This window comes from Cygnus atratus, chromosome 6 (assembly GCF_013377495.2).
Source record: "Cygnus atratus isolate AKBS03 ecotype Queensland, Australia chromosome 6, CAtr_DNAZoo_HiC_assembly, whole genome shotgun sequence".
In the NCBI taxonomy this organism is placed as follows: Eukaryota; Metazoa; Chordata; class Aves; order Anseriformes; family Anatidae; genus Cygnus; species Cygnus atratus.
In genome coordinates this window covers 7,578,268-7,604,348 of record NC_066367.1, presented here as the reverse complement: position 1 = coordinate 7,604,348, position 26,081 = coordinate 7,578,268, and the positions used below count along the sequence as shown (strand labels likewise).

Here is a 26,081-nt window from a genome sequence, read left to right as displayed (position 1 = left end):
GAGTAATACAGTTTCAGAAGGATACCCTGAAATATTGCTGAAATGGGGACAATTTCTTAAAAACTTAGTTCGGTAAAATTGTCTCTCTATGCCAGCCTACTTTGAGGCCAAAAGTCCCGTACTGTTTTTAAATTGACATAGTAGAAATCAGCCATGTAGTTACTGTACATGCCTTTCAGCATACATTGTGTATTCTTATAAGGTGTTTCAGCAAAATGCATGAGTTAATATTTGCATGGGATTTTGTGTAAGTGTTAAAGCTCTGTTCTCCATCAGGTAATAGAAATCAGTGTTTGGAGTGGCTGGCAAGGGAAGTGGGTAGATTTGTGTCCAGCCGTTCGTTACAGCTGCAGAAGGAGGTCTGCAGGGTAGCCAGCCCCTGGTGTAGTGTTCAGCAGTGGCCATGTTGGTTACAGGGCACACTAACTCACTTTTGGTACGAGTAGTCTCAACAGTAGAAGAGGATTATTTTTACCTTAGTGGTGTATCTGGAAATTTATACTTGGTTCAAACCATGGGGTAATTAATTCTGAATTAATTATGTGATAGTTATGAAGAACAGGGGTACCTCAGATCCTTGCAATCTCTCCCAAAAATACCACCCTTCCACAAGTTCTCAGGTATGCTGTGGCTGAATTGTGTGACAAGTTAGATGTGTGCACACCAGCTTTTCCAAGTGGACCATTCAGAACGCTCTCGGGCAGGACCAGTCCTCATTTGCTGCCATCTGGAAGCCACCCTGGTAACTCTGGGAGTCAGGTGTCAGCGTGGGAGCAAGGATGGGGCCCGTTTCCTCGGGTGTCACAGCAAAAATGCCGTTGGTTAGTTAAGACTCGGGAGAGCTGAATGCTGTGTAGATAAAAGAACGTGGAAAGCTTTCCTTTAGACCGGGAGATGCCTCATGTTCTATTGTGAATCCATGTAGATCAACCCCCTAGCCCTTGGTACCGGGGCACATGTCAGCTAACTGCCTTTTGTCCAGTCAGTCCTGCAAGGTTTTGTGTTCTTTTTCGAAGCACAAGGATTTTGCTCTGAAGAAGGCCAGAATAACAGCAGTATGTTTCTGTATCCTGGCTAAAGGAAGGAAGGAAAGTGACTAATTCATGCTTAAAGCCAGCTTTCAGAATAGCTAGCATATCATTTCTGGTGTACATCTAAATTGGAAACTACCTACAGAGTAAATGGCATTCCAGAAAGTATGTGCTGAAGACTTTTTTTACTGCGGAGCTGGTTAAATTATAACCTTTCACTGAGGTTATTACTTGAAGTTCAATTAACATTTTAAATGTATGTTTGGAGACCAGCAAATGGGGCCTCTGCAGAGAGGTGGTCTCGGCACAGAATACATTCCTTGCTGCAGGTGTCACCAGGGCAAAGCCAGGAGGAGAAGCTGTTCTTTCAGGTAAAAAGCCACAAATAACTAAACCGTTTTGTGAAAGCTCCTTCTGTGTGGAGCACGCTTCAAAGGCTTGCAACATGGCATTTAAGCAGCAGTTACAGTTTCATGGATATCTCAGTTGGAAAGAAAATTTAAATCAGAGCTGAATATAGGCAGCCAGCAAGTCCTGCAACCGCTTTTTGTTCAGTGTACATGGAGGTTGCTTTTCCTACCATTAAGGAATCTCCAGTCAGGACAGAATTTGTTTACTTACCTGGAAATGAAAGACATATATAGTAACAGAAGGAATTTATTTTAAAGAATAGCTTTTGCCAGGTTATATAACTGGAGATGGAGGAATACATGAGATGTAGGACTTGTTTTGCTTTGGTATAGAAAGCTGAACTGCCTGAAGGTGATGGTAATGTTTTCATCAACTCAGAATAGTGTGTTTTGAATAAAGGGAATCAGTTTAGTTTCCTAATAAATACCTTCAGCCAGTGTTTTCAGAAGGGATTTGTCAATTGGTGAATGTCCTTGAAACAGATTTGAAAGGCATACCGACATGGCATTTAATGGAAATACGATGCCTCTAACAGTTGAGTTCGCTGAATAAGAAGTAACAAACACAAGCATACCTGGCTAATGCGAATAAATAATGGCATGAGGGACAGCAGTCCTTAGGCTGCTGGAGCCTAATCCAGGGATCTGGCAAGGGAACTGCTACAAAGTCAGGGATCTTAAGGAGTAATGGGCACAGAAAGGATAGCACTGAGAAAGACACAATTAACAGTTTCCGAAGAAGCTCTGACACAAGCATCTCTTTGCAATGAAAAATCTCCCCTCCTTACCGCAGCTGTGGGGAGAAAGTCACCCATCAAGCGGGACAGATTATCGTGCCACTGTATAAAAAATATTACAAAGTGGTACTTGCTCTGTAGCTATAGAATTTAAGTAGTGCTCCACGTAGTAGCGTGTGGCAACTCTTGGTAAATACTTATCTTTTAAGGGCAACCTGTGTGTGTTTAACATATTACTGTATGCCACCTGTTTGTAAGCAGATTGGCGTTTAAACACTGTATTACACAAGGGGGAGACTTTTAGTTTAAATGAAAGCATCCCTTTCCATTATAAGCAGCTTGCTTTATCACAAACACCGGTGTTTCTTGAAAGTAGGAAATAAACCCCAAATACTCGGAATAGTTAAAATAGTCTAATTGAATGGTAATTGGCAGATTTGTAGTGAGTGGGTGGGTGGGTGGAATTGGTCTTTCACAGCAAGCTGCAGCTGCTCTAGCTAGCTGCCTTTGAAGAGCTGCTTAGGGAAAGAGGAAGAAAAGAAAGTCTATAAAATCAGTCGCTTAATTGCATCTACCAGTTCTTGAAGCTGCTGCACGCCTCCCACCCTTTTGAAGTTGTCTGTTGTTCGCTGAGCAAGATGCACGTCCCAGCCACCAGCTCAGCCAGCTCACTTCGTGCTGCTGTGCGGGGCGCCAGGAGAGGCGTGCTGCTCCACGGCACTGAGGGGGCTGCCGTGGGGGCTGGCCGGCTGGCCTCATGATGGCCATCTCCTGGCAGGCTGCTGCTCTCATGACACACATAAACACCCCAAGCTTTTGCTGCTGTCACATCTGCGTTTTTGTAGGATTTTGTCCCACGCGTCTATTTTAGTAGAAGATCTCGGCGCTGTCACTAACCTTCCTGTCCAGCTTTCATGGACAGCCTGGTTCAAGAGCTTGGACCAGCAGGCTGCACGAATACATGGCTGTTTCAGGAGGTTCCTTCTGATCCCCTCTGCCTCCTGCAGGAAAGTGGGCAGTGCTGTGCGTTCACATGCTGAGTGACTTGGAGGGAAGTTTCTGTCTAAGCAATGGGCATGGTGTACAAAGTAGGAAAGCAAAAAAAGGAGTGTGTTTTGTGCACCTGCAGCCCGTCACACACACACTGTGCCTGTGTGTAGGAGCTCCATGTTCGCATCTCTGTGAGCCAGTATTGAATGAGTCCTTCACAGCTCTTAAGTCTTCTTTCTGGTCCCCTTGTAGGAACTTGTAATTTACTTTCAAAACCTCATAAAAACCATCATTAGTGAAGTGTTACAGCATAGTCGAAAAGTATAGAATAGTTACAGGATAAGGTAATTCAGGGTTTTCAAGTTGTTTTATACAAATGGCTATGTATAAAGTTTGGCTTCCTACCCAATTCATTGCGTTACATCTCTGTGACAGTTGTAGGATGTCCACAGGGTCATCTCTGTGCAGAGCTCTGGTAACTGAAGATTATCCAGGAAATTGCATGCTGAAATCTGTTTGCATGATTATTTTCATTGTACATTTGTGGATTGCAAACACTGAATGTAAATAGTAGAGTATATACCCGAGCATTGTTTTCCTACAAAGAAAGGGCTTCTGTTGTCCAGTTATTGTTTTGCAATAATCACTTTTGTTTAGACAGCCACAGATACAGTTTGAATAAACAATTATGTTTGAATAAGCATACTGTGATATTTATCCAGAATTTGTTTAAAACTGGACTCCAAATTTCATGGGACTGGGGACTTCCTTTCTAGTGTTTCCATCTGGCTGAGTCAAAAGTTCGTTAAAATGTCAGTGCACCTAACTGCCCCCAGTCAGACTCTCCAAATATTACATGGCATCAAGAAAAAGTAAAATGAATTTTAAAAGCCAATTCAATTCTAACTTCTCATTTCCTTTCTCTGAAGTTATTACTTTGTTTAAAAAATGAAAACTGTATGCCCCTCTGTTCAAACTTTATTACTGCTTTGGCAGCATTACAGGAACATTATTACAGGGCATTATTTTGATTTATGCGGTATTGACTTAGTTGATCTGTTTGAGGGGTGGAGGAGTTGGTATTAGACAAGCACTTAAACACCCCCAGCTTTGGCATTTACTTTTTAATGTGTCTTGAGTTTGCTGAGCACCTCCTTTGAAAAATCCCCTCTAACAGCACTGAGATTTCTCTCCCAGTGTTACACACTGCATCCAAAAAGAAACCGTATTTGCATCCTTCAGCTTTCAGCCAAGATTAGGCATCAGGCAGCAAGTTTGCTGGTGCATCTGAGGAAAGAGATCTGGCTTAAGATTTATTACAGACACTAAGGTAGGCACAAGCGGACATCATAAACTTGCACCTCAGCTTTCCATGTTAAAATGGTGTAAGAGCGTGATGATGGGCACACGTGATTGCTGTCAGTAGGAGTCTGCTGCTGCCTGGCTTGTTTGTGGTTTTTGAATCGTGCCTCGCCATGCCACAGACTGAAGCAGCCCTTGTTGTGGGCCAGAATAAGAAGCACCGGGGCTGCGAGCCACTGGGTGTATCTCGGAGCAAGGAGGAGTGAGGGTGTCCCAAGTCAGGCATTGCTACGGCTGCCTTGTAGGTAGGCAATCTGTGCACGTAAGGACTGAGCAGTCGTGTGCTGTACCAGCTCTCTGCTTTTGGGCTGGTAAGGGTAGTAGCTGCAGCTGCTGGAACATCACCCTCCTTCTGCGCAGAGGAGAAGCAAAATGAGCAATCCCCCTGGGTTTTGAAGGGATCCACGGTTGCTGCTCTGTGTGCTGTGGGGATGGCCTGATGAGGGATGGTGTTGCACGTCCATCCCAGTGTAGACCCCTGTTAGCCAGGAACGGGGCTGCCTGGCCATTTAGTAGCAGATGTCCTGCTGCAAGTGTGCGAGGCTGTGCAGTTATCTATGGCTCACGGAGGGGAATATATTTTCTTAATAGTAATGATTACAAGGGAAGATTCCTGAGGGCTTGTTGTTCTTGATGAGCCTGCCAAGCAGCAGGTATAACTTGACCTATCCTTTTTGCCTTCTGGCTGTGTCTCCCAATTTGCTTGGGATCCCTATGTGTGTGTTCAGAAATGCATTTGATGCTGATTGGAGCTAATTCACCACCACAGTGGGGGGAATTCACTTACATTGCTCTGTGCTAACAGCTATAAGCAGTGATAATTAATAGCTCCTAATTGCTTAATCAGTGTAAAGTTTTACACTATGTCATATGTGAACGTTTTTATGTTGTGTGGATGAGTAAACCTCCAATTAATGCATCAAGTTGTACAGCCTTACCAGTGCTGTCAGTTCTAGGCAGAGAAAAATAACTAGTGTCTTCATTACCCCCCTCAGGTCCCTTCCTGTAGTCGTTACTGTGGCCTGAAGACATTTTTCTGTAGCAGCTGAAGTCACATTACAGAGAGCTTGCTATCAGCTCGGAGCTGTCAGTGATAAATACAGATTCACTGGCCTGAGCCTGTTCAGTGCTGCTGACACGCTCTTCTTGGCTTTCCATTTATTCCTTTACCTCTGGTGGCCAATCTCTCTTAAAATCAAAAGTGCCTGCCACCAGCGTATCTAGCGATACTCTGTAATTTCAGAGTTCTCTACAGATTCCCAGTCCCTGTGCGCATGCGAGCATTGTCTCCATCAGACATTACTCTCGAAAATGCATCCCCCTTCAGAGGTTTTGTTTTCTTCTGGGTTGGTTTGTGTTTATCTCTGCTCCCTCTCCCCTGCCTTCCCTTGTGCTGTCCCCATATCTCTCACTGTGCTCTTTCAGTGCCTATCTCTTGGACTGTTTTCATTTCGCAGACCTATTTCCCATGCCACTTTCTTTTCAGCTGCCTGTGCCCAAGTCCCTCTCCGTTTGTGTGCATCTCTCTTCCTATCTGCCGAGGAAGCCGAGGGGAAGAGAGAGGTGTTGAATGGGGCTGAATGGCAGACTTGGAAGTCCCCGTTGGAAATGATCGTTAGCAGTTTGCTTTCAGCTCATGGGTCCAAACAAGTTTTCACTGTAAAGGGACACCTCCAGCATTTGTGCAGGGTACCTGTACTGGACATGAAGACTTCGGGGTAGAAGCAGTGATACAGGTGTGAGATGGAAAGGTCAGTCAACATGCTGCCATTTACCACAACAAAAGTAACAATTTTAGCGCAAGAACAGCTTGTTAGAGAAAAGCCTGGATTTTATGGGATTTTCTAATCCCATGTTGGAAAACTATATGGCGATAACACCCCGAGGTGAGCTCATGTGAAATCAGTGAAAGCAACATAGTTTGATGGCAGTAGAGGATCGGGCCCTTAGATTTCTATATCCCATAACTCTTCCACAGAGAGGAGGAGAAAACGAGCGCTAGATATTCCTATCAGATGCTTTCTTCTTTTACTGAAAGCTATACTTTCTCTTACGAGGCATCTCTCTTCTGCCATAAAGGAAGGAAATCCTGAAACGTGTGAGTCTGTGTTAGGTAATTAACTTTCAAATCAATAGAAGAGATCTGATGGCTAGCTCAGGGCTGGTAGAAAATGTAAAATGATTTTTACTTAACAAAGAAGTGTGAATGAATGAGTGTGTGACAATAGGAATTGCCAGACAAGGACACGGAAGGCATTACAGCCTGATAAAGGCAGAACAATCCATCACAACAATAGTATCTTTAATTCTCATTAATGCTGTGCCGTGGTGTTTGAATTATATTTTGATTGTGTTATCTTTTCACACATAACTGAAGAGTTTTAGCTGCTTAGAAATACAACATGCGAGCCTATTTAAACCCTCTGTCCCGTCTAAGCAATGGAGAAAGGAGACTGGGTCTTACTGCAGAGTGTACCTGGAACTTTGTGCATCTTAGAGGGAGTTATGTCCAGAAACATCTGTGGGATGTCTCTAGCATTTTTGCAAGACTGATTTTTTAGGTTAAGGATGAGATTACAAGTAGCTTACAGAAGCTAATAAATGATTTATAGATGTTTTGATAGTTAATTATTTTAGACTGTTGGACGAGTAAAGAGGCTGCTTATAACCATGGCTTGTAACCGTGAAAACCGTGGTTTTTTGGCTGTTTATTCACACTTCCAATATCAGTGTGTTACAGATATGCTAACATTTATTAATGATTTATTTACCTGGTAGAAGCAATCCATAAATGCAAGCATTGTACAAGGTGAGACCATTTTTTCTCTTACTTCTGCTTTCCTTCCCCTACAGACAGAGGTCTGCTTAAAGCAGCTGGGATAGCTGATGGGGAAGAAGCAGCGTTCTCTGTACTACACTGAGCTAAGAGTTAAGAGGAGGACTTCATTTTTCTTGTCTTGTCAGTAACTTAATCCTCTGTGGTTTTACTGTTCCTCAAATAATAAAGTCAGTCTGGAGACAAAGGAAAGCCGTTCTCAATTTTTGGGAAAGCACAAGGATAAAGTAACCTTGGTCTTTCCCAGCCTAGCGAGCAAATGCTTTCTGCTGGTGACTTTCTCTAGCAGAGGCAGGAAGAGTAGAGGCATCTTTCACAAATAAAAAAATAAAACAAAATGCCCTGGAAGTTACAACTGGTACTCTGCGCTGAACTCCATAATGAAGGTAAGTCGCATTAGTATTGGCCAAGGGCAGATGAGCCATTGGTTGTCTGCATGGAATTTGCCAAAGCAAAACTAATTCTCATGTTCCAGTGGGAATTTTCCCTTTCTAAGTTTAGATTTCATAACAAAGTCTGTAAAAATTATGTAAGCCTCCTGTTAACTCCTTCCCTCCTCCTCTGCATTCTGTTGAATCAAATGTCATCACGTATTCCAAGCAGTGCTACTGTTCAGGAGCAGAACCATACTCTAGCATCGCTTCTGTAAAGAGGGCAGGAGAATGATCAAGGTTCTTCCTTTCCATATATCACTAGGAAAGAAAAAAATTCTTTGCTTATGTGCCTTCACTAATGTGCAAGAATTTAGCGAATGGGTAAGGTTGCACTTACAAGGTAGAGCCCATTAGAAATCTTTCTTTGGGCAAATTCCAGCTAATTCTTGAATCACTATTTGATTATAATAAGAATATGTGTGAGGAATCGTTACAGGTGAACTCGTACTCCTTTTGCGCAGTTTGGGCTGCTCTACTAGTAGTACTGAGTGTTCCTAGGTCCCTCTGGTTGCCATTAAGACTGCAGTTTGCTCAGCATCTTGATGCCAAGGACCAGCGGTGGAAATCACAGGAAGGAATTCTCTCTCTTTATTAGCTGTTGCCTCAAGATGAAAGGAAAAATAGTTGTGCAGTTTCATGGTTTGCCGTTTCTTCATTATTTCTTACGCCTACACGTTGCTTCTATATGTTAGTAGGTTTTGGCATATTTTAGAGACACAAAGAATAAAAGGAATCATCTATTTTATGCCAGGAATTGTTTGATTTTTTATTCTCAAATCTCTGTTGGCTTGCTGCAATCTAAAAATCAGAAGAAATACATATGGAAAGATTTGTGAGAAGTAGTACAGTTTTTGTAAGGACTTTGTCAGTCTCGGAGCTGATCGATTTATTATTGTTTAAGCCTGGCATACGGATCTAATCATGAGAACTGTTCCTCACATGGATGTTCCTTATGCTCCTGGCTACTTATGTTGACTTCCATGGGACTATTTTTGTGATAAGATTTACAGAGCTGATCTTTAATGGGTAGCAATCTGTCCTTATTACAGTGGGAAAACCAGGTGAAATACTGAGTTATTGGAGGGCAGAATCTGGACCAGTTCCTGCTGAGAGCAAAGAAAGTTATTTTTCTTTTTGAACAAACAGACCAATATAGAGACACTGTTTGGAGGGAGTTTGTTTTTTGACTTTAATTCTCGGTATATTTGACCTTCAAAAGGACATGTAATGTAATTCAGAGGTGTGCTGCCTACAAGCTCGGCTCCTTGTTTTGTCTGTGCAGCTGAGAAAAGTGAAAACAATGAAGCACAGACTTTGAGTTCCCAATGAGAAAAAGGAAAACTGGCAGCCTTTTCTTGCTATTTTGTTAAATATCTCTATTTAAATGCAAATGATCATCTGACACTGACAAACAAAGTCATGTACCAGGAAGCATGCGTGCAAGATTTTAAATAAAAAAATAATGATTATTGAAGATGCTGGATCACTTTTATTTCCAGGAGGAGTAGAGTTGGCTGAGCACATTTTGGTTGCCTGCTGAGGATCAGCTCAGCACCTAGGAGTTTGAAATGTGAAGATTTTCATTTTAAATGTTATTTGTGCAGAAGTGTGGGAGGCCTCTCTAGTTAGAGGTCTCTTGGAAGGATGCTTGAAGTATCTTCCGTTATCTCAGTGCACAAACTGCAAAGGAAAGCCCAGTGCCTACAGTAAATTTTGGAAGAAGGCGGAAGTCTGGGGCAGAAAGAACTGAACTCGTGCCTTCTTCTGCCTCAGGAATACGTGGCTGCAAGTGGCCTGTGCAATGCTTTTCCCTGTGTCAGGCTGCCAGCCTTGTAGCTTTCTCCCTGAATCCCTGCCCCCTTGAGCTAGACGGATGTCAGATTTGACCATAAGTTAGGGTCAGGCATAAAATGGAGCCTTGCAGGAGGCGGCGGCTCTGCTGTCCTTGGGTTGCGGTTCCTCCCTACCTTCCCCCAGCAGCGATGCTGCAGTGTGGGCCATGCCGAGACAGGTATGGAAATGTGCACTCCCTGCCTTGCCCTTTCTCCTTCCCGCTTGTTCGGTTGGTCAGGGTTTATAACACCCAGTTCCAGGGCATCATTTTTATTCAGCGAAGTGAGCACCGAACCCAGCAAACAAACTGTGTCATTTCAAGGCTCTCTTCTGTGAAAGTTGTTCCTTGATTTTTTGTTTACCTCACCTGGTTTTTTTAAACTTCCATTCTTATAAATCAATATGGATGTGTTAGCTTTCTGCACAGGGCTCCAGTAGCCTCTTAATAATCATAATAATCGTTATTACTGATTAAAGTTGCATTATTCATGCCAGATGGAGTCCCCTCTCTGTCAGCCAGAATGAGTTTGCATTAAGTAGTTATAGTATATCTGTGATCTAAATAAACAGATGGCAGCATGTGACAGCAAATTATGTGCTGGTGATATCAGCACCAACTCTCCCCCAGTATAATTGCTTGAAACGAACACGAGTGCAGTGAGGAGCCGGCAGTTTTAACAAGGTAGTTGGCATACAGCACGTAATTACTGCACAACATAATCAATAGCACCATCAGTGCTGCGTGAGAGCTGAGAGGAGAGCACTGGTTTCACAAAAGTAGCGACACAAAGTCTGACTTTACGCGACTCTAACTGTGGTTTTGCTTAACTGTGTAACAACTGGTAGGTACACTTGTCTTTTGGGGTGATCCAACCTTTGCTTTGCATTTTTACCAACGTTGTTTCCCAAGTGGGAGCTTGTGGGCAGTATGTGGTTTAGTGCAGGGTGCAGCGGAGCAGCATTAATAGCTACTGCTGCTAGTACAGGATTGAAAGGTTCCTGATGACTTCAGGTTCAGGTTCAAAGTGGAAATTCACTTAATAGGTTCTCAGCAGTACTCAGTGATGAATAAAAGTTTAATCTGAGGTGAGGTCAAGTTACTGAGGTCAGAAGAGCAGCAGGAAGGGCTGTGCGGCATCATTCCCAATGCTTGTGTCAGGTTTCTCAGTCCATCACTTCAGGTCTGGTTCCCTGTAAGGGGCTTTGCTCCAGCAGCACCCATGTTATAGCAGTTGGGACCTGGGGTGCTGTAAGGCTCCTGCACTTCAGGAGGGAGAAAGGAGCATGGCTGAGTTCTGGCTGTGGAACTGCAGGATGAGATCTCCTTCGCTCACCATCAGAACTGTCATGGGACTGGCTGAGTGTTTTCTCAGGTAACAAAAGATGCAGCGGGAGTATGTGCCAGTCCTTCCACCGCTTTCCGCTTCCTTGCACAGTGGTTAGTGGTTAGCCATGAAATGGAAGATGTGAATTCCTCTCCCTCCTCAGTGCAAGAAGGTTTCAATCGCTAATTACCAGGTAGTTTGTAAAAGTTTAGAAAAGGTACTGTTGTTAACTCAACCTTCCCTGTCTGTATTTTGCAAAGCAAGCACCTTCAGTTCCCTTTTGTCTTGAGGGATTAAGACTGTCAGCACGTGGAAGGATGATGCAGTGCATCTCCAAGGTGGGATCTCCTCCAAGGTGAGGCTCCTTCAGAAGAAGAACCACAACCACAGGCAGCTAGAGACTCTGCAGTCAGAAAAGGCAAGGTCCTGTGAGTTTAGCTGTCCCTGTGGAGAAGTGGCTGCACAGAGCAAATTTCCTTCAGTGTGATTTTGGACATGAAGACTGTACAGTCTTCTAGGGGGGAGGACTGGTTTTGGATCACTTTTCTTCCAAGGCACTGAGTTTATTGCCCCATTGTTCAGGTGAAATTGAACACAAGATGAGATGGATATTTGCTCAGCCATTTCTCATCCCATGGGAGGAATGAGCGGGTCTTATGGAGGATGTACAGAGCAACAGCACCGGGTGGTGAAATTGTTCCTTGCTCCTCCACACTTCATCTTTTTTTGGTTTTAAAATGTTCCAGCTATTATTTGTAGCACACAGGGATTTAGGGTATAAAGCACTTAGATAAGTACCCATATGTTTGCTACCCATTCTGTCTATGTGTCTGGACTTTTTTGCAGACATGGTTTCAAACTTAGTAAAGCATAGAAGCTCTTCAAAGGCAAGATGGACCCTTCTCTTTAGTGGTTGTTGAAGGCTAAAGAAATGAAAGGAAGCCACATTTCTAATCTCCCTGTTTCTTTCGTTCCCAAAGGTGGTCGATGCCACAAATCCTGCACAGGCCGATGCTGGGGACCCACAGAGAATCACTGCCAGACCTGTAAGTATGCAAGACCCTGAGAAACAAAGGACTGAAAAATGATGTAACAGGGATCCTACTTTTTTTTTATTACTATTATTGTGAAGAGATACTATAAATTTTCTTTTTAGCACAGTTCTGAAACATTTCAAGGTTTTTTCTGTATATTTTTGCCAACTGATGATCTTGTTTTTTCCCCCCATGTGAATTTATGTTTTTCTTTCCTCCCTTGTGCTTTCTAAAAATGCTTAAGCTAACTTGAATTTTCTTTTCACTTCTTGGCGGCAACATGGAGCATGGCTCCTGAGAATATTGATGGTTATTTTGGAATACACTGAAATGAATACTGCAGGAATAGAAAAGTCTACAAGGCGGATTTGGAGATGGTTAATGATGGCCTGATGCTGCGAAGTTCCTAATGCCAGAGTACTCTGTTTATTTCAGTGGGAGCCTGGGAGTATTAATTATCTTGCAGAATTGTTCTCTTTATAATAACTCAGAATGTAGTTGAGTTATACTGAAAGAGAATAATGATTTTTTGTGAAGGAAGTAGCAAGTGAAGGGTTGTTCACAATGTCTGTCTGTCCTCTTGAATTTAGATGGCATTAAAATGAGTAAGAAAAAAGAACTATATTGAGAGAGTTTCTTCTTTGTGTGCTTTCAGCTCCTCCAGACAGGCACTAAGGAGTTAGAAGTGCAGTTACAATATTAGCAAATATAAAAGAGGAGAAAATTGAGAGCTATCTTTTCCTACAAGTTTCTCCCTTTTTCCTCTTGCAGCAATAGAGCTATCCTTTACATTTTCCTTCTTTGAACTTCAGGATGGTGAAAATTGGTTGGGTTTATTGGAGTCACTTCTCCCAGGAAACGAAATGGTTGCTGATACCTTCACACCCATGAGTTAGCACTGCTCTGGCTTGTGCTCATTTTCTTGGCCGTGTTGTAGCCGGGAATTAAGTGCTACCAAGCAGATGTACCAGCTAACTCTCTGAACTTACGATAGCCCAATGTTAGCCATCTTTTTTATTGGAAATATTAGAAACAGTGCAACAATGCCTTTTTCCCCCACTATTCAGAGCAAGAAATTGTGGGAAATTGGAAACAGCAGATAGTTTGACATGAACATTTTAGGGTTGACCACGATGAGGAAATCTGATCTGACCTCCTGCCCGTGACAAAGCACAGGGTGCAGGTGACAGAGCTGCGTGCCTGCAGAGGCTCTGCCCTGCTGCGCTCCTTTGCATTCAGGTACATCAGCTGATGTTGCTGACATCAAAGCTGATGACAATTATAGCTCTGCTAAAGCTAACACGTTGTTATATTGCTCTTTCATATTGAACGTTATCTGCGGGTGTGATTAAAAGTGCTTCAGGACAGGTTGCAGGAGTAACTGTATAATGAAGCGTATTCTTGTTTATCTGAATTGAGCTAGTACCTCTCCTTTCTTTCTAGCAGTCTATGAATGCTGCAAAGAAGTCAGTCCTGAGAAAACCTCCTTACAGCGAGGTTATGTACTGAAGGACATAGAGGAAAGGGACAGAACTCTAGGTGGCTGGAATGATTTTATATTATGGCCAAATTAGAATTAATTAATGATAGTTCTTAGGCGTGTTTTGTCCATCTCTGCAAGGACCTGGGTAATTCTTCCCGAGTTGGACAGACTTATTTGGGCCTTATGTGGTTATCTCATCAGGGAATAGTGCAAAACCTTGGTGATTCTGTTGGATAAGGATGATCTGATCCTGGCTCAAGCCTTCGTTCCAGCAGGCAGAGGCTCCAGCCATATGCAGTGTTGGACAGCCCAGCTGGACTCCGCGTGGCTGCATAAGCCCACGTGGCAGGATCATCTCACATGGTCTCAACCTCCCCAAAGCGCTGCTCTCAGATAACCAAACCGATTTGGTGGATTAATGTAATAATACCAGAGAGAGCAAAACTTATCTGCAGTGTTGCAAAGTCAGAAGCTTAGCAGAGCTGCACAGTAGCTTTGCTCCCAGAGTGACAGCTCTCTTTCTTCACAGTGACTGCCCTCTCAAATCCAAACAGTGGGGACAGGCTAAGGCATGACCATGGATTAATAAACTATCAAAGACATATGTTATCTAAGTTCCAGGAAGATGCACGGATCACACATTCCTAATTTGAAATAGCTACTTATGGCCTTTTACCTTGAAACACACTGTCAGTATAGTTCCCGCAGCAATTGTCAGGGACAGGAGTTAATTTTAGGTTGTATGCTTTCCTTTTGCCTCCCTGACCTTGTACTGCCTTGGGTAAACAGCAGGATTTAATAAAAAGAGTGAATATTGGGCTAGCAATGAGCATTTATTCATCACATTTTTGCAAAACTTGTTTTTCTAAAAAACATTAAAGCAAAGAATTAGAATATGAGTAGGAAATCAAAACATAAAAATCCAAGTGGTGTTAAGATTTTGCTGCCTTCATTTCTGACTTTAAAAAACTGCCCTGGCTTTCAGTCTAATTAATGCAATTCTTAGATACAAGCTGGAGACAGGAAGAATGGTATCACAAACATAGCCTATACCTTCACCTAGTCACCTTGAAGATGGGTGGCCTTCAAACACCTGCAGGAAAAGACTTTGGCCTTATTACTTCCCAGCGTCAAAAAGTTTTGTTCCTAGAACCAGAAGGCACATAAGCATGTCTGCATTTAATAATTTCATTTTTCATCCAGTCACTGAAGAAAAAATTCTGATGAGCCCCCCTCCCAAGATAAGATTTAAATTATTTTCCTAGGAAAAGGATAGATAAAAAATGAAAGATCTTAATCCGTGTCTTTCATTTCAAATTACATATGGAAAAAAACAAAGATCCTTTTGTTTTTGCATGAGTATCATCTACCTGTCTTCTTATGTTGCCTTCCAGCTATGTCTCTCTGTATGTATAATTCTATCTGATACACCACCTGCATCTAACTCTATCCTAACATCTGTCTAAATGTGACAAGAAAATTTATGTATTTAGGAAGGCAATTAATGGGAAAATTTAAATAAGCCATTCCATTAGGATTTAGAACAGAGATAATTTCAGGATACTGTATTATGCAGTTAACAACCCATTTTTCTTTTACAGTTAAAATATTAGTAAATATTAATATGAAACACTTAAAAGCTAGAGAGTGTTCTTTGTTTTAGTGTCAGGAAAGGCTAACGTGGAATAGCTCTTAAAAAGAATGTTTTTCAGAGTATTGGGCACACCCACTATGTAAACCCCTTTTAAAAATAAGCACAAGAACAAAAGCTTTTGGAAGTTACTAGTCAAATTTGAAAATCTGTGGTTAGACTGGTACTGCTTTTGCTGTTGATGTCTGATAATGGTTTTTGTTTCTTTTTCATATGAAAAGAAATTGAAAGCTTTATAAATTGAATGCATTATTTTATTAAAATGACAGATTATGCACTTTATCCTAGAGGACTGAAACTGAAAGAGAATAATTTAAATTAAAACTAAGGGGAGGCAAAAAGGGAAATAGCCTTTAAATCAGGCCCCAAACCTAAACATTCAGCAAACATAAAATACTGTGTGACTATGTATGTGTACAGGAGATTGGCCTGAGCATAACTGTATTTATACAGTCTTTCTGCAGCTGATGTTGCTGAGAAAAAGAAGGTGCCGATGCAGGAATTACCCAATTAGAGCAGCAAAAGGCAAGCGGGAGCCTGGTTGGGGAGATGGAAAGAGCTGAACCAGCAGCTTAGATCAATCAGGGTAACCCGGCATTTTTGCTTGGAGCCAGCATCTTTAATTAAAATCCTTGTATTTCACTAATAACTTTGCATGTTCATAAGACTTTTTCATTGATTTCAGTTACTTTCCATTTTTTCCTTCATAGATTTATAGTGCCCTGACATAATTAAAGATGAAGGGAAACAATAAGAGAGACTGATTAATTGAGCACACACACTTGAAGTGCCCATTCCACCCCATGCCCAGCACAGCTTTTTGCTATCATAGTGAAGTACTAGTGAAGATTGGCAGTCAGCATTCTGTTCTCCCCTCCAGAAACCAGCCCCAATGCATGGCACATTTTGTCATGACCTTGGTGTTTGCTACTCTTCATGACAGTTCTGTGCAGCTGAAGCCTCAAGTGATCCCATGAAGCAGGTGTCAGGGCAGGTAGCTGTGCTATCCTACAAAAGTCTAGTTTGAAACCTGGGGCCTTAGTTGTTAGTGAAGGCTCTCCTCACAGTTGTGTTGGCTGAAGAAATGAGTTACTGGCATCTGATCTGCCTGTAGGGTCCCCTGTCCAGAACTCCTGGATCTTACCTGTGTGTCTGGGCTGCAAGAAAGATGTGCAGTGAGGGCTCCTAATTACCACTGTCCAATAGCTCCCCTGTAAACAGTCCCGGTGCTGGTTAGCAGGAGAAGCTTGGTATTGCTCCACTCATTCAGCTTGCAGCAGGGTTGCTCTGGGTTGACGCTGCCTGTGAGCAGCCGTTGCCCAGTTCCCCACTCTCTTCTCAGCACCATTTCGAGCCATGTGTCCCCCCTAGGAGCCACCCAGCAACATCCACCAGCAGTGGTCTTTCATATTCACCTTGGAGCTGCAGTCATCCACCTCTGCAGCTAACAGGTAGCATCTTCTGCATCCTCTGCTCAACACCACCTTGCTCCTCAAGCCCTCTCTCTCCCAACCATGGCCATGCTGCCTGTGGCTTTGCAGGCTCCTCTGGGCTATTACACAGACCTGTTAGTTCTGCCCGAAATGCACCACCTGCAAGCTAGCTTGGTGGAGCATTCACAGCTACATGTCACAGGCTGTCTCTGCAGTGAGGAGGAAGCCCAGGTGAGTGATCTGAACATGCAGTTTGATGCCTTGGGAAATAACTGCTTCTACATTTCGCTCTTCTGGATAGGTCTTGTTTTGCAGCTGTACAATAAATTGTCTGTGTTTGGAGGAAGTTTTGGGGGAAAGGTTGCCATTGTTTTAAACGTGTGCAGCTAATTTCATTTTCTGTGGGGTTACACTGTGATAATGATTGCAGAAAGTTGAACTGTTGAGCTATGTTTACTGGAGTCTGAACAATCAGATTATTATTATTATTACATAGTATTGCCTTGTAGTTGTTTTGTTTTGGGGAACACCCTTCGCTGTGAACTGTCTTGAGCAAGTCCTTCAAAAATTCAGAGCTAAGTTTTTTTTCTTTGTAAGTTGCCACTGAAGATACCTTACGGCTCCTTCTCCGAAAGATAAAATAAGGTGTGCTGTGGCCTTTTCCTAAAATGAAATGTTGGCAGTTCTGTTGGCACTGTTTGCTTTCCCAGTAAAATAAACATGAAATAAACAATTAAGGAGAAGCAGCAACAAGCCTTCGCAACTATATATTTTGCAAACCACTTTATATCTTTGCAGTGTTCAGGAAAACTCAAAACATGCCCTATCCTGAACAGCTTGCTAGAGGCTGCGTGAAACCAGTGCCTACTCACAAGCAGAGGAGCACAGTTTGTGAGGGCACTCTGCTCCTGTCCTGTGCTGGAAAGGGGCTGTGCTCCTCCACATCAGTCCTGGTGCTCCTGCTCTTCTTTTTAGAAGGAAACATATTCTGGAATAAATTGTAGTCTCTTAAAATGCTAAGGACTGTAAAATTAAATAAATAAATATAAAAGACAGTATCTGTAAATTTACACGTGGCAGAAGACTTACAGGGGGCTCTAGAAGAGGGTGAATAGTTTAGGTGAGCCTAGACTAGTAGGCTAAAAACTGCTGAAAAGGTGCCAGTAAATTGCTTAAATCTATTGCTGTTACTGGAGATCACTTCCTACTGCTGTTTAAACTAGGCAGCCTTGGGAAGTGCTGTGACCTGTGGCACAGCTTGATGGAATTGTGAAATCCTTTAAAATGCAGATCTGGGATTGCTCAACGTAAGAGCCAGCGAGCTGACTGGAAGATCTAGATACACTGCATGGCATGGTGAGGGGACACCTGGCATGGCCAAGGTGGGGATTCACCTCCTCCCAGCCTGTTTTTGGGGGATGCTGCAGATTCCCAGTACTCTCTGTAGCTGACAGGGTGGCACTTGCAGCAGCCCTTGGAAAAGCCTGCCAGGAAGCCGTCTGCCCAGGGAAGCAATAGCTTCAGAGTCCAGGTGGGCATCCCAAGTCCCAACAGCAGCTGCACTCAGGGGAAGAAATTATAACTGAGCTAATTAGGTACCTCAAAATAATTTTCTACACAGAGGTACCATGCACCAAAACTTTCCAGATTTAAACAAAACATTAAATTGCAGTGGAGCAGCAGCGAGGAAAGCGGCCGTGCTGTGCCACAATTTCCCCTCCTTTCCAATTGAAAGCATTAATTGTAGCTGCCTGATACAACTGGCTCCAAAGCTCTGGCCCTCTGGTGCAATTTAATAAAAAGAAAAAAAAAAAAAAAGGAAATAAGCTTTCAAGGTGCGCCGGGTGGGCACTGCTGAGGGAGAGCCCCAGGCCGCGCCTTCCACTCTAGAACGTTCTTGAAGGGGGTGCGGGGAAGGGAGGCGCAGCCGCCATTTTGATGCCTGCAGGGCTCCTGAGGAGAGGGTCGGTGCGGGGCGGTCCCAGGCTCTGCCTCGCCGCTGGCAGCCGTAACCCAGGCAGGTGGGCGGCCAGCCCTTGAAGGAGAGAGGTTGCGTTAAAAACTGAGGTAACCCTGCTGCTGAACGGTTGCTGTGTGAAATGGAGAGGGTATATGGGGGATGCTGCCGTGGCTTGGGGCTGGCTCCTGGTCTGAGGGCTCCTGGTCTGAGAAGAGGCGCGGCCAGCGGCTTTCCAGCCCCCTGGGGCGGTTTGCAGAGCTGCTGGAATAGATCGGTAGCCTGATGGCAATCATCAGCACACTGCTTACCTGGCTTGTCCAGCCCCGGGGCATGGATAAATGCAGGTGGTTTGGGTCCTAGGACCCAAATAGGTTCTAGCAAACAGGGCTCTGTGTTAAGTCAGGAGGCTTCACCTCCATTCAAGGTTAAGACAGGTAGTGCCCAATCCAGTCTAAACCCAAATGCAATAGACCAGGTTCTGAACTGGCAGAAGCCAATGTGCAGACACAGACTTACTGAGTCTTTAATTTTCATGAGGAGAGTCTGTATCTGTCATGGTTACTTTATGATACTGTTTCCTATCTGTCCTAACATTGTATCAATGCAGTTATTAAGTAAAAACCTTTAATCTGTTTCTTTAGTAACATTGGCAGTCGGTGCATTTACAAAAAATTCCCTTACTTTTAAAATCTTATTGTGTGAGGCACAGAAGTGTTTTCTAGTGTGGTCTCTGGTGTCAGCGAGTTGGAATTACTCTTAAAGTGCATTACTTTATTCTGTAGATTATAAACTATGACTTCTCTTTTGTTATTTACGTTTTTATCTCCTAAATAAATACTGCGTATATTCAGAAGCTTTGGTGTTACCTTAAGTACTTCCAGCAAGTGGTGGAGGGAATTCAGTTTGGAAAAATTAATAAAAAGAATCACTGATGTATCACGTTAGAATGGAGCAAGAAGTTGGATGAAATTCTGTGTTCTTTCGCCTCTTGAAAAGTGTTTTCCATAGAGAACTAGTGAAATGCTTTTAACAAAATAATTGGTTAAGTTTAATTAGAGAAGTGTAACTTCCTTGCTCTTTATCAAAAGAGAGCTGACAGCAGAGCTTCCTCAAATTCTGTAGGAGGTGGTTGGTATAGTCCTGCAGAAACTTTTAATTCCCTTTCCTGTAAAATAAAGACTGAAGATATAGATGGCTGAGGGGAGGAAGTTACTCCGCTTGCTGACCATTCTTTGCCCAAAACTAAGCCCTGAGGTACAGCAGTGTGGTTCCTCTTAAATTGCTGCACCTGCCACTTGGTAGACTGTGGTTGTTTACCTGTGAGTGAAGACTGGATTGTGTTACTAGAAAAAGATGAGTGGTATTTTGAAATATGTTCCAGTCTGAAGGTTGTATTCTGTTCTCATTGCCAATTTGTTCAAATTGATTGCCGTCAAGAACAGCTTTTGACTCAGAGATTGCTGGCCTCACTGAATTTCTACATGCTTTTTACTCAGTGTTGCAGTTTTTCACAGGGAAAAGCTCGTGTGGAACTGGTGAGCTCTTCTGTTATTTCCTGGTGTGTTTTTTTTTTTCTCTCCATAGCTATCCATCAGCTATTTATTAAACTTCAATCATTTGAAAATAGTATTCTACATTATTTTCCAAGGGTGAAAATAAACACCATAAAAAATTCTTCCTTTGCAGTCTTCTGGCAATGGTACATTCTTGAAGAAGGTATTGTAAAGGTATAATGGAGGAAAACAGTTACTACTGCCATTGAAAAAAATTGCCTTGAAACTTGTATTTTTTTTCAGTACGGTGTTGTTCTGCTTGTTTTCCTCAGTGTGCAGCTGAAGAGCTGTCTCCTTAGTTCTGATGCTGACACGATAATTTTTCCTTCCTCCTCCTAGTAACCAAGACAGTGTGCGCAGAGCAGTGTGATGGACGGTGCTATGGGCCCTACGTCAGCGACTGCTGCCACCGGGAATGCGCTGGAGGCTGTTCCGGACCTAAAGACACTGATTGCTTTGTATGTGTGAGACTTCCCATTTTTCTTGTTTCTGGCAGTCACAGTGCAAGTTCTTAATGCTTTAATCCATGAAATTCACAGTTCTGCCCCTTATAATGTATTGTATGCACATTCTCAGATTTTGACTGTGAACTCTAGCATTTAATATTTTTCACGTTATATTAGCATCACTTATCTACTTAATATTGCCCATTAACAGATTTATGAGATTTGTAAATATAGATTGGGAAACGTTAATATGCTTATCTCTGTGATTTTTATCTTCTGCTTTCCTAAAATTAACTTTTAGTGGTAATAGGGAATTTTTAGAAGTATTTATCGTTACATTTGAGCATAGCTTTTATTGCTGCTCGGTGTGCTTTTTATTTGAAAGTCAAGAATACAATTTAGCTTCTCTGTGAAAGATGTTTCCTATTACTGCCAGGCTTGATTTAAACTCAGTTTTTTTACTAGCCATACTGGGAAGAAAAGCAGTTCACAAAATACTCTACCTCAAATGTATGTATTCTACTACATGTGCTTAAGATTAAAAAGAAAAAAGAAGAAAAGGCTATTTTTTCCTTAAAAAACAAGCATTCTGTACATATAGGCCTTTAGCCATATTTATTTTGTTTACTGTTTGTATTTGTAGTAGTATCAGCAGCTTCAGCTCCCCACACTGATCTCAAAAAAACATATAGCTCATCACTGTGTTACAGAGGCAAGTTTTGCTCATGTTTTCAGGGGTAGCAAACCTAGGCCTGGAGAAGCCAAGAACTAGAATGGGTTCGGAGAAGTGGATCTTTGGAGGTACCCAAATGATTGAGGAGACAAACATCTACCAACTTGGGTGGGCTCCTTCTAAAATCTGCCAGATAGGACTGGGAGGAGAGATCATATGGTTTGGACAATTGCAAATGTTTTGCTACTCTAGGCAAGAGGATCGCAGCAAACAGGCAAAAATGAATCTTTTCCTATCTGGAACTCAAACTTCCTCACTATTCAGATAACATTTGATGGTGGTAGGTGCTGTGCTCCCAAAACACGTTCTAAATGGTATTCTTTTACTGCTGAGGAAATGTGGTGATGGCCTTCAATCACTGTCAAGTCTGTAATTGGGACTTTACCGTATATAACCAGCGTGTGTTGTAGGCCTGATCCAAAGCTTGTTGGAACTTCTGTAATAGTTTGGACAAGAGATGCGAAAACAACACCCTGCCCATGTCATCATACAACATCAATATGTAAAGGAAAGAGGTAAAAATGCAGCTACTGTTTCCATAATGACAGCTGAGGAACATTTCCAGTGCTGAGGTGTTGAACCCACAACTTGTGTGTCCGTGTTCTATAATACCACAGCAGAAAAGGAAATGAGTTAGATTTCCTGAATAGTGGCAGCTGTGGAAATGTGTGTGCTAAAAATCACGCTAACATGTTTGTTCTGATCCTGCAGAGAAGTACCCAGGGCATCGGTCTCATTCACTCCTGGCCCCAGAGCAATGTAAACGAAATTCAGCAGGGGTCTTTCAAGACTAGCCATTACTTGCTTACACCACACTGGGTGAAAAGTGGAACCCTTTAGGCAGTGAACAACTGTGCTTAGTTTTCGGCTGAAGGATACAACTCATTTAACTTGTTTTTTCCCTGTGTGCGTTCTTGTACTTTTATTCACATATTAGCAACATCTAGCACCACATCCTAGAAGTTTATGTTACTAAAACAATTACAAATGTGTATGAAATATTACGGTCATGAATTAAAAGTTCTCCAGTCTTCCACGTGGGCTTTTCCTGAGAAGTGCCATCTCTGTGAAGAGCATTGATGTGCTTGACTTTTTGCATTTGCTACACCATCATCAGAGGATTGTCATGTACTTGACAATGCACTTCCTAAGTCAACAATGGATGTAAAGTAAGTTGAGGAAACAAACTAAAATAATATTTATTAATAAGCAAAAGCACAGCTTATGGAACATTAAAAATCCTTCAGTGTATGGCAGCTTGTAACAGCATCCTGTTTTAAATACGGCTTTATTATTTCTAGATAAAATTATTTATCTTCCTCCTCCATATGCTGCGATGCGATCATTTGGATATTCAGTTATATAAAAGCAAGACAATAATCATCATCTGACATAACTGCAAGCAAACATGATAAAACAATGTGTTAGACATGTTTTTCTATCTTGTATTCAAAACCTAACTGGATCTAAAACTTGAAATGCATAGCAGGGCCTGGCTAAATACTCGGAAATCTGAAAACCCTGTTCATAGAGTGGACTTCCTGTCTGGTTCTTGATAAGGAAGAAACTGACTGTGTTTATCATAGTTCTGGCTCTGTGAGGAACTACTGTTTTTTTGAATACAACTTTTAATAAACCAGCAAAGACAGGACTGGTTTGGCCTACCTTCAAGCTCCTGAGGACAGTGGAAGTTCATATTCAGCCTAGGACGGTGCCTTCATCATGGAACTCCCCGTTTGTCCCTTTCTTCAGCAGTGTGTGTCCTTCTCTTTTGTTACTTTGTTAGCCTTAACTTCCTGAAATCTCCTGACCTGACAGGTAACCTCCTTCATGACCTGAATGGAGATAAGCTGAAGAACAGGGGAATTTTTTCACTTTTCTTAAAGTTCCAGCCTTTGGTGGGGAGGGAGGGACTCACTGGTGTACTTGCTGACTCTGTAAAGATTCAGGTTCACCTGGGTATTTCTGACTACCAGGAAAATTCTAGGATTCATCTCTAGACTGAAATTTCTAAGGCAGTGTGGCTTCAAGAGACTGGTAAATGGGGAGGCAGAATCCAGTAGCAGGGGTTGCTTAAAATGCTAGTGGGATGCAAGCCAGGCTACAGCTTTCATATTCATACGAGATTTGACAGTAGGCATTTGCAGTTTGCTATGCGATTGCTACTCAAACAGTTTTTTATAAGCTGTGGTTAGAACCATAGATACGATTCATGGTAATAAGGAATGTCAAAATCAGTGGTGTGGTGTGTTGTTTTTTTTTAATATTACTAATTATCAACCTTTCACAGTCAATTATTTTCCCTGCATACCGTTACTCTCTTTATCCACGCGCTTGCCTCTTCATTTGTCAGGGCCCTGTCCCCTGTCAGCTGTGGGTGGCTGAGCTTGAATGCTAAGTGATACAAAGTCCTATTTTCCTTTCCCAGTGTGTGAAGCAACTGACCTTGTTAAACTTGCCGCTTAGGGAAATGACCCCCTCCTGTGCTACCTCAAAAGAAGTTCTTATCCCTCTTGCTTTCTAATTGGGAATTTCAGTTTTCAGCTGGACTATGGACTCATGCTGTAAGAAATCAAAAGGCTGGACCTCTAAGGAAAAGTCATTAGCATTTGTTTAGACTGACTAAGATAAATAGCTGTTCTCTCTTGGCAGTTTTAGAATGTCCCATCGAGTTGTGAATTAGTTGATTACTAGTAGTAACAATAGTTATGAAACAAATTACGGTTCTGTTATGTTTTTGTAGGAAGTGCTGTAACAGGCAGCAGTGTTTCAAATTAAGGGGTCTCTGTGAGCCCCCCTTTACGTGTCATGTATTTGCCAAGGTCCTAGCAAGAAATCTAAGTAGACAAAATGGGGGTTAGAAAAACATGTGTCTTATTTCTCACTGTTGCAACACTTCTGAACAATCAGGACTGTTAAGCTAAAAAAACAAAACGAACCACAGCCAATTATATGATTTAATCAAGCTGATTTTTTTCTTCTCCCTTGCTTTGCAGGCCTGCATGAATTTCAATGACAGTGGTGCATGTGTGACGCAGTGCCCGCAGACATTTGTGTACAATCCTACCACCTTCCAGCTAGAACATAATCACAATGCCAAGTACACGTATGGGGCTTTTTGCGTCAAAAAATGCCCACGTAAGTGCTGTGTTATCTGCCTTTTCCTCCAGCGATGGAAAGTTTTGAGTTGCATTTCAAGAACCTCGCGAAACAATGAGAGAATGAGAGCTAAGTGAATAGTGCACTGTCTGAAATAGCTCTGCGTGTGCATGCAGCCTTTAGTAACTCAGTCACATGTTAACTGAAGACAGAGATGTTCTGGGTTGCTGACACTTTCCAAATGTCTTATACTAGAGTGATTTTTTTTTTTTTTAAAGAAAGGGAATTCACTGAGTTTCTGTCTTCATGACTATTTGTTATAGTCATGGTTTTGATTAGCCCTTGTATGTTTAGAAACTAAGTGTTAAAATAGCGCCAAATGCTGTATTTATTAGTGGGATTGTAAAAGTGTAGAAATCACAGTTTCAGAAGAATAACTAGTCCATCACCAGTACTACCTGGTAGCAAACGCTTTCATGATGCTGATGCCCTCTTCTTGGAATGATGATGGATTGACATCAAGTTACCATAAATGTTTTCTGCAGTTTTTCCCAGTGAGGAAAAAGACATGCTATACTAATAATGCCACGAGTCAAATTATAGTGGCGGGGAGGAGGGTTTTTTTTGTTTGTTTTTTTTTTTTTTAAATCCCTTGCATGTGAAAAACACGTGCTTCTGAACTGCAGGCCAGATGACAAGTCCCAAATACTTACAGAGGGTCCTCATTGATACAGTCTGACGTAGACATTTTAGTTAGAAAAATAAGGGAGACAGTGTTCTTGCTCTCCCTTTAACTTCCACCAAGATTTCTAGTTGTGGTGTGCATTAATTATGTGTAATTTATCCGTGAGAAAAATGGATGTTCTATAAAAAATAGTGTCATAATTCAACACAAAGCTAAATCCAAATTTTGAATCTCTCTGACAAAGTCCTCATTGACAGTACGATGAGGCTGGGACTGTCAAGGCTTAATTCTGTCTGTAATAATAGCATTGGACTTCTCTAAGCAAACTAAATTTATATTTATTTTTAACAACACTGGTATATCATGTACTACTTAAGGGCTGTGATCCTTTGTCTAAATACATCATTGAACTTTCTGACTTATTTTTTTTCTTTTGACATTAAGCTTTCAATCAAGTAGGATCAGTCTAAAGCCCCTTTGGCAGTTGCTTGACAAGGCAAAATTGAAATAGTTGTCATTGTCCCATGCAGTGTTACCCCAGACAAATATATTTCTGTGTGTGTGAAAGAGAGCAGAGCATCTTGTTTTATTTCTCTTCAGTTCCCATAACTCGTTTTTTATTTATTTCACAGATGATGATAAAACCAAATCGGGGGTGGGAGTGGGCTGGGGGCATTATGGACTGACAATTCATAAATTTTCGTGAGTGACCAAAGTCATGCCTAACTTCCTTATTTAGATGTTTCTGAAAACACTGAATATTAAACATTGATGTTCATGTGGAAGTACTGAGGTAAATAAGAATACACATTGACATAATAGAGTCCAAACCCATATGTTCCAGTATTGTTTAGTCCAGCGGTTCACTTTCTACCAATATCTTCTTTTTTCTGCTCAGACAACTTTGTGGTTGATTCCAGTTCTTGTGTTCGTGCATGTCCAAGCTCCAAGATGGAGGTTGAAGAAAATGGTATTAAGATGTGCAAGCCCTGCACTGACATTTGTCCTAAAGGTAGGCAGTAATTTGGTATAAATTTTCTTGAATG

General features: G+C 42.0%; 1 protein-coding gene across 3 annotated transcripts in view; it reads left to right on the top strand.

The window, feature by feature from the left end:
* Positions 1 to 26,081, top strand: part of ERBB4 (erb-b2 receptor tyrosine kinase 4) — a 574,171-nt gene that overhangs the window by 385,704 nt on the left and 162,386 nt on the right. For all 3 annotated transcript variants that reach the window (XM_050711632.1, XM_050711633.1, XM_050711631.1), the window contains exons 5-8: positions 11,939 to 12,004; positions 20,412 to 20,530; positions 24,248 to 24,389; positions 25,934 to 26,047. In XM_050711632.1, the coding sequence (XP_050567589.1) occupies positions 11,939 to 12,004; positions 20,412 to 20,530; positions 24,248 to 24,389; positions 25,934 to 26,047 (441 nt within the window). The remainder of the gene's footprint in view (positions 1 to 11,938; positions 12,005 to 20,411; positions 20,531 to 24,247; positions 24,390 to 25,933; positions 26,048 to 26,081) is intronic.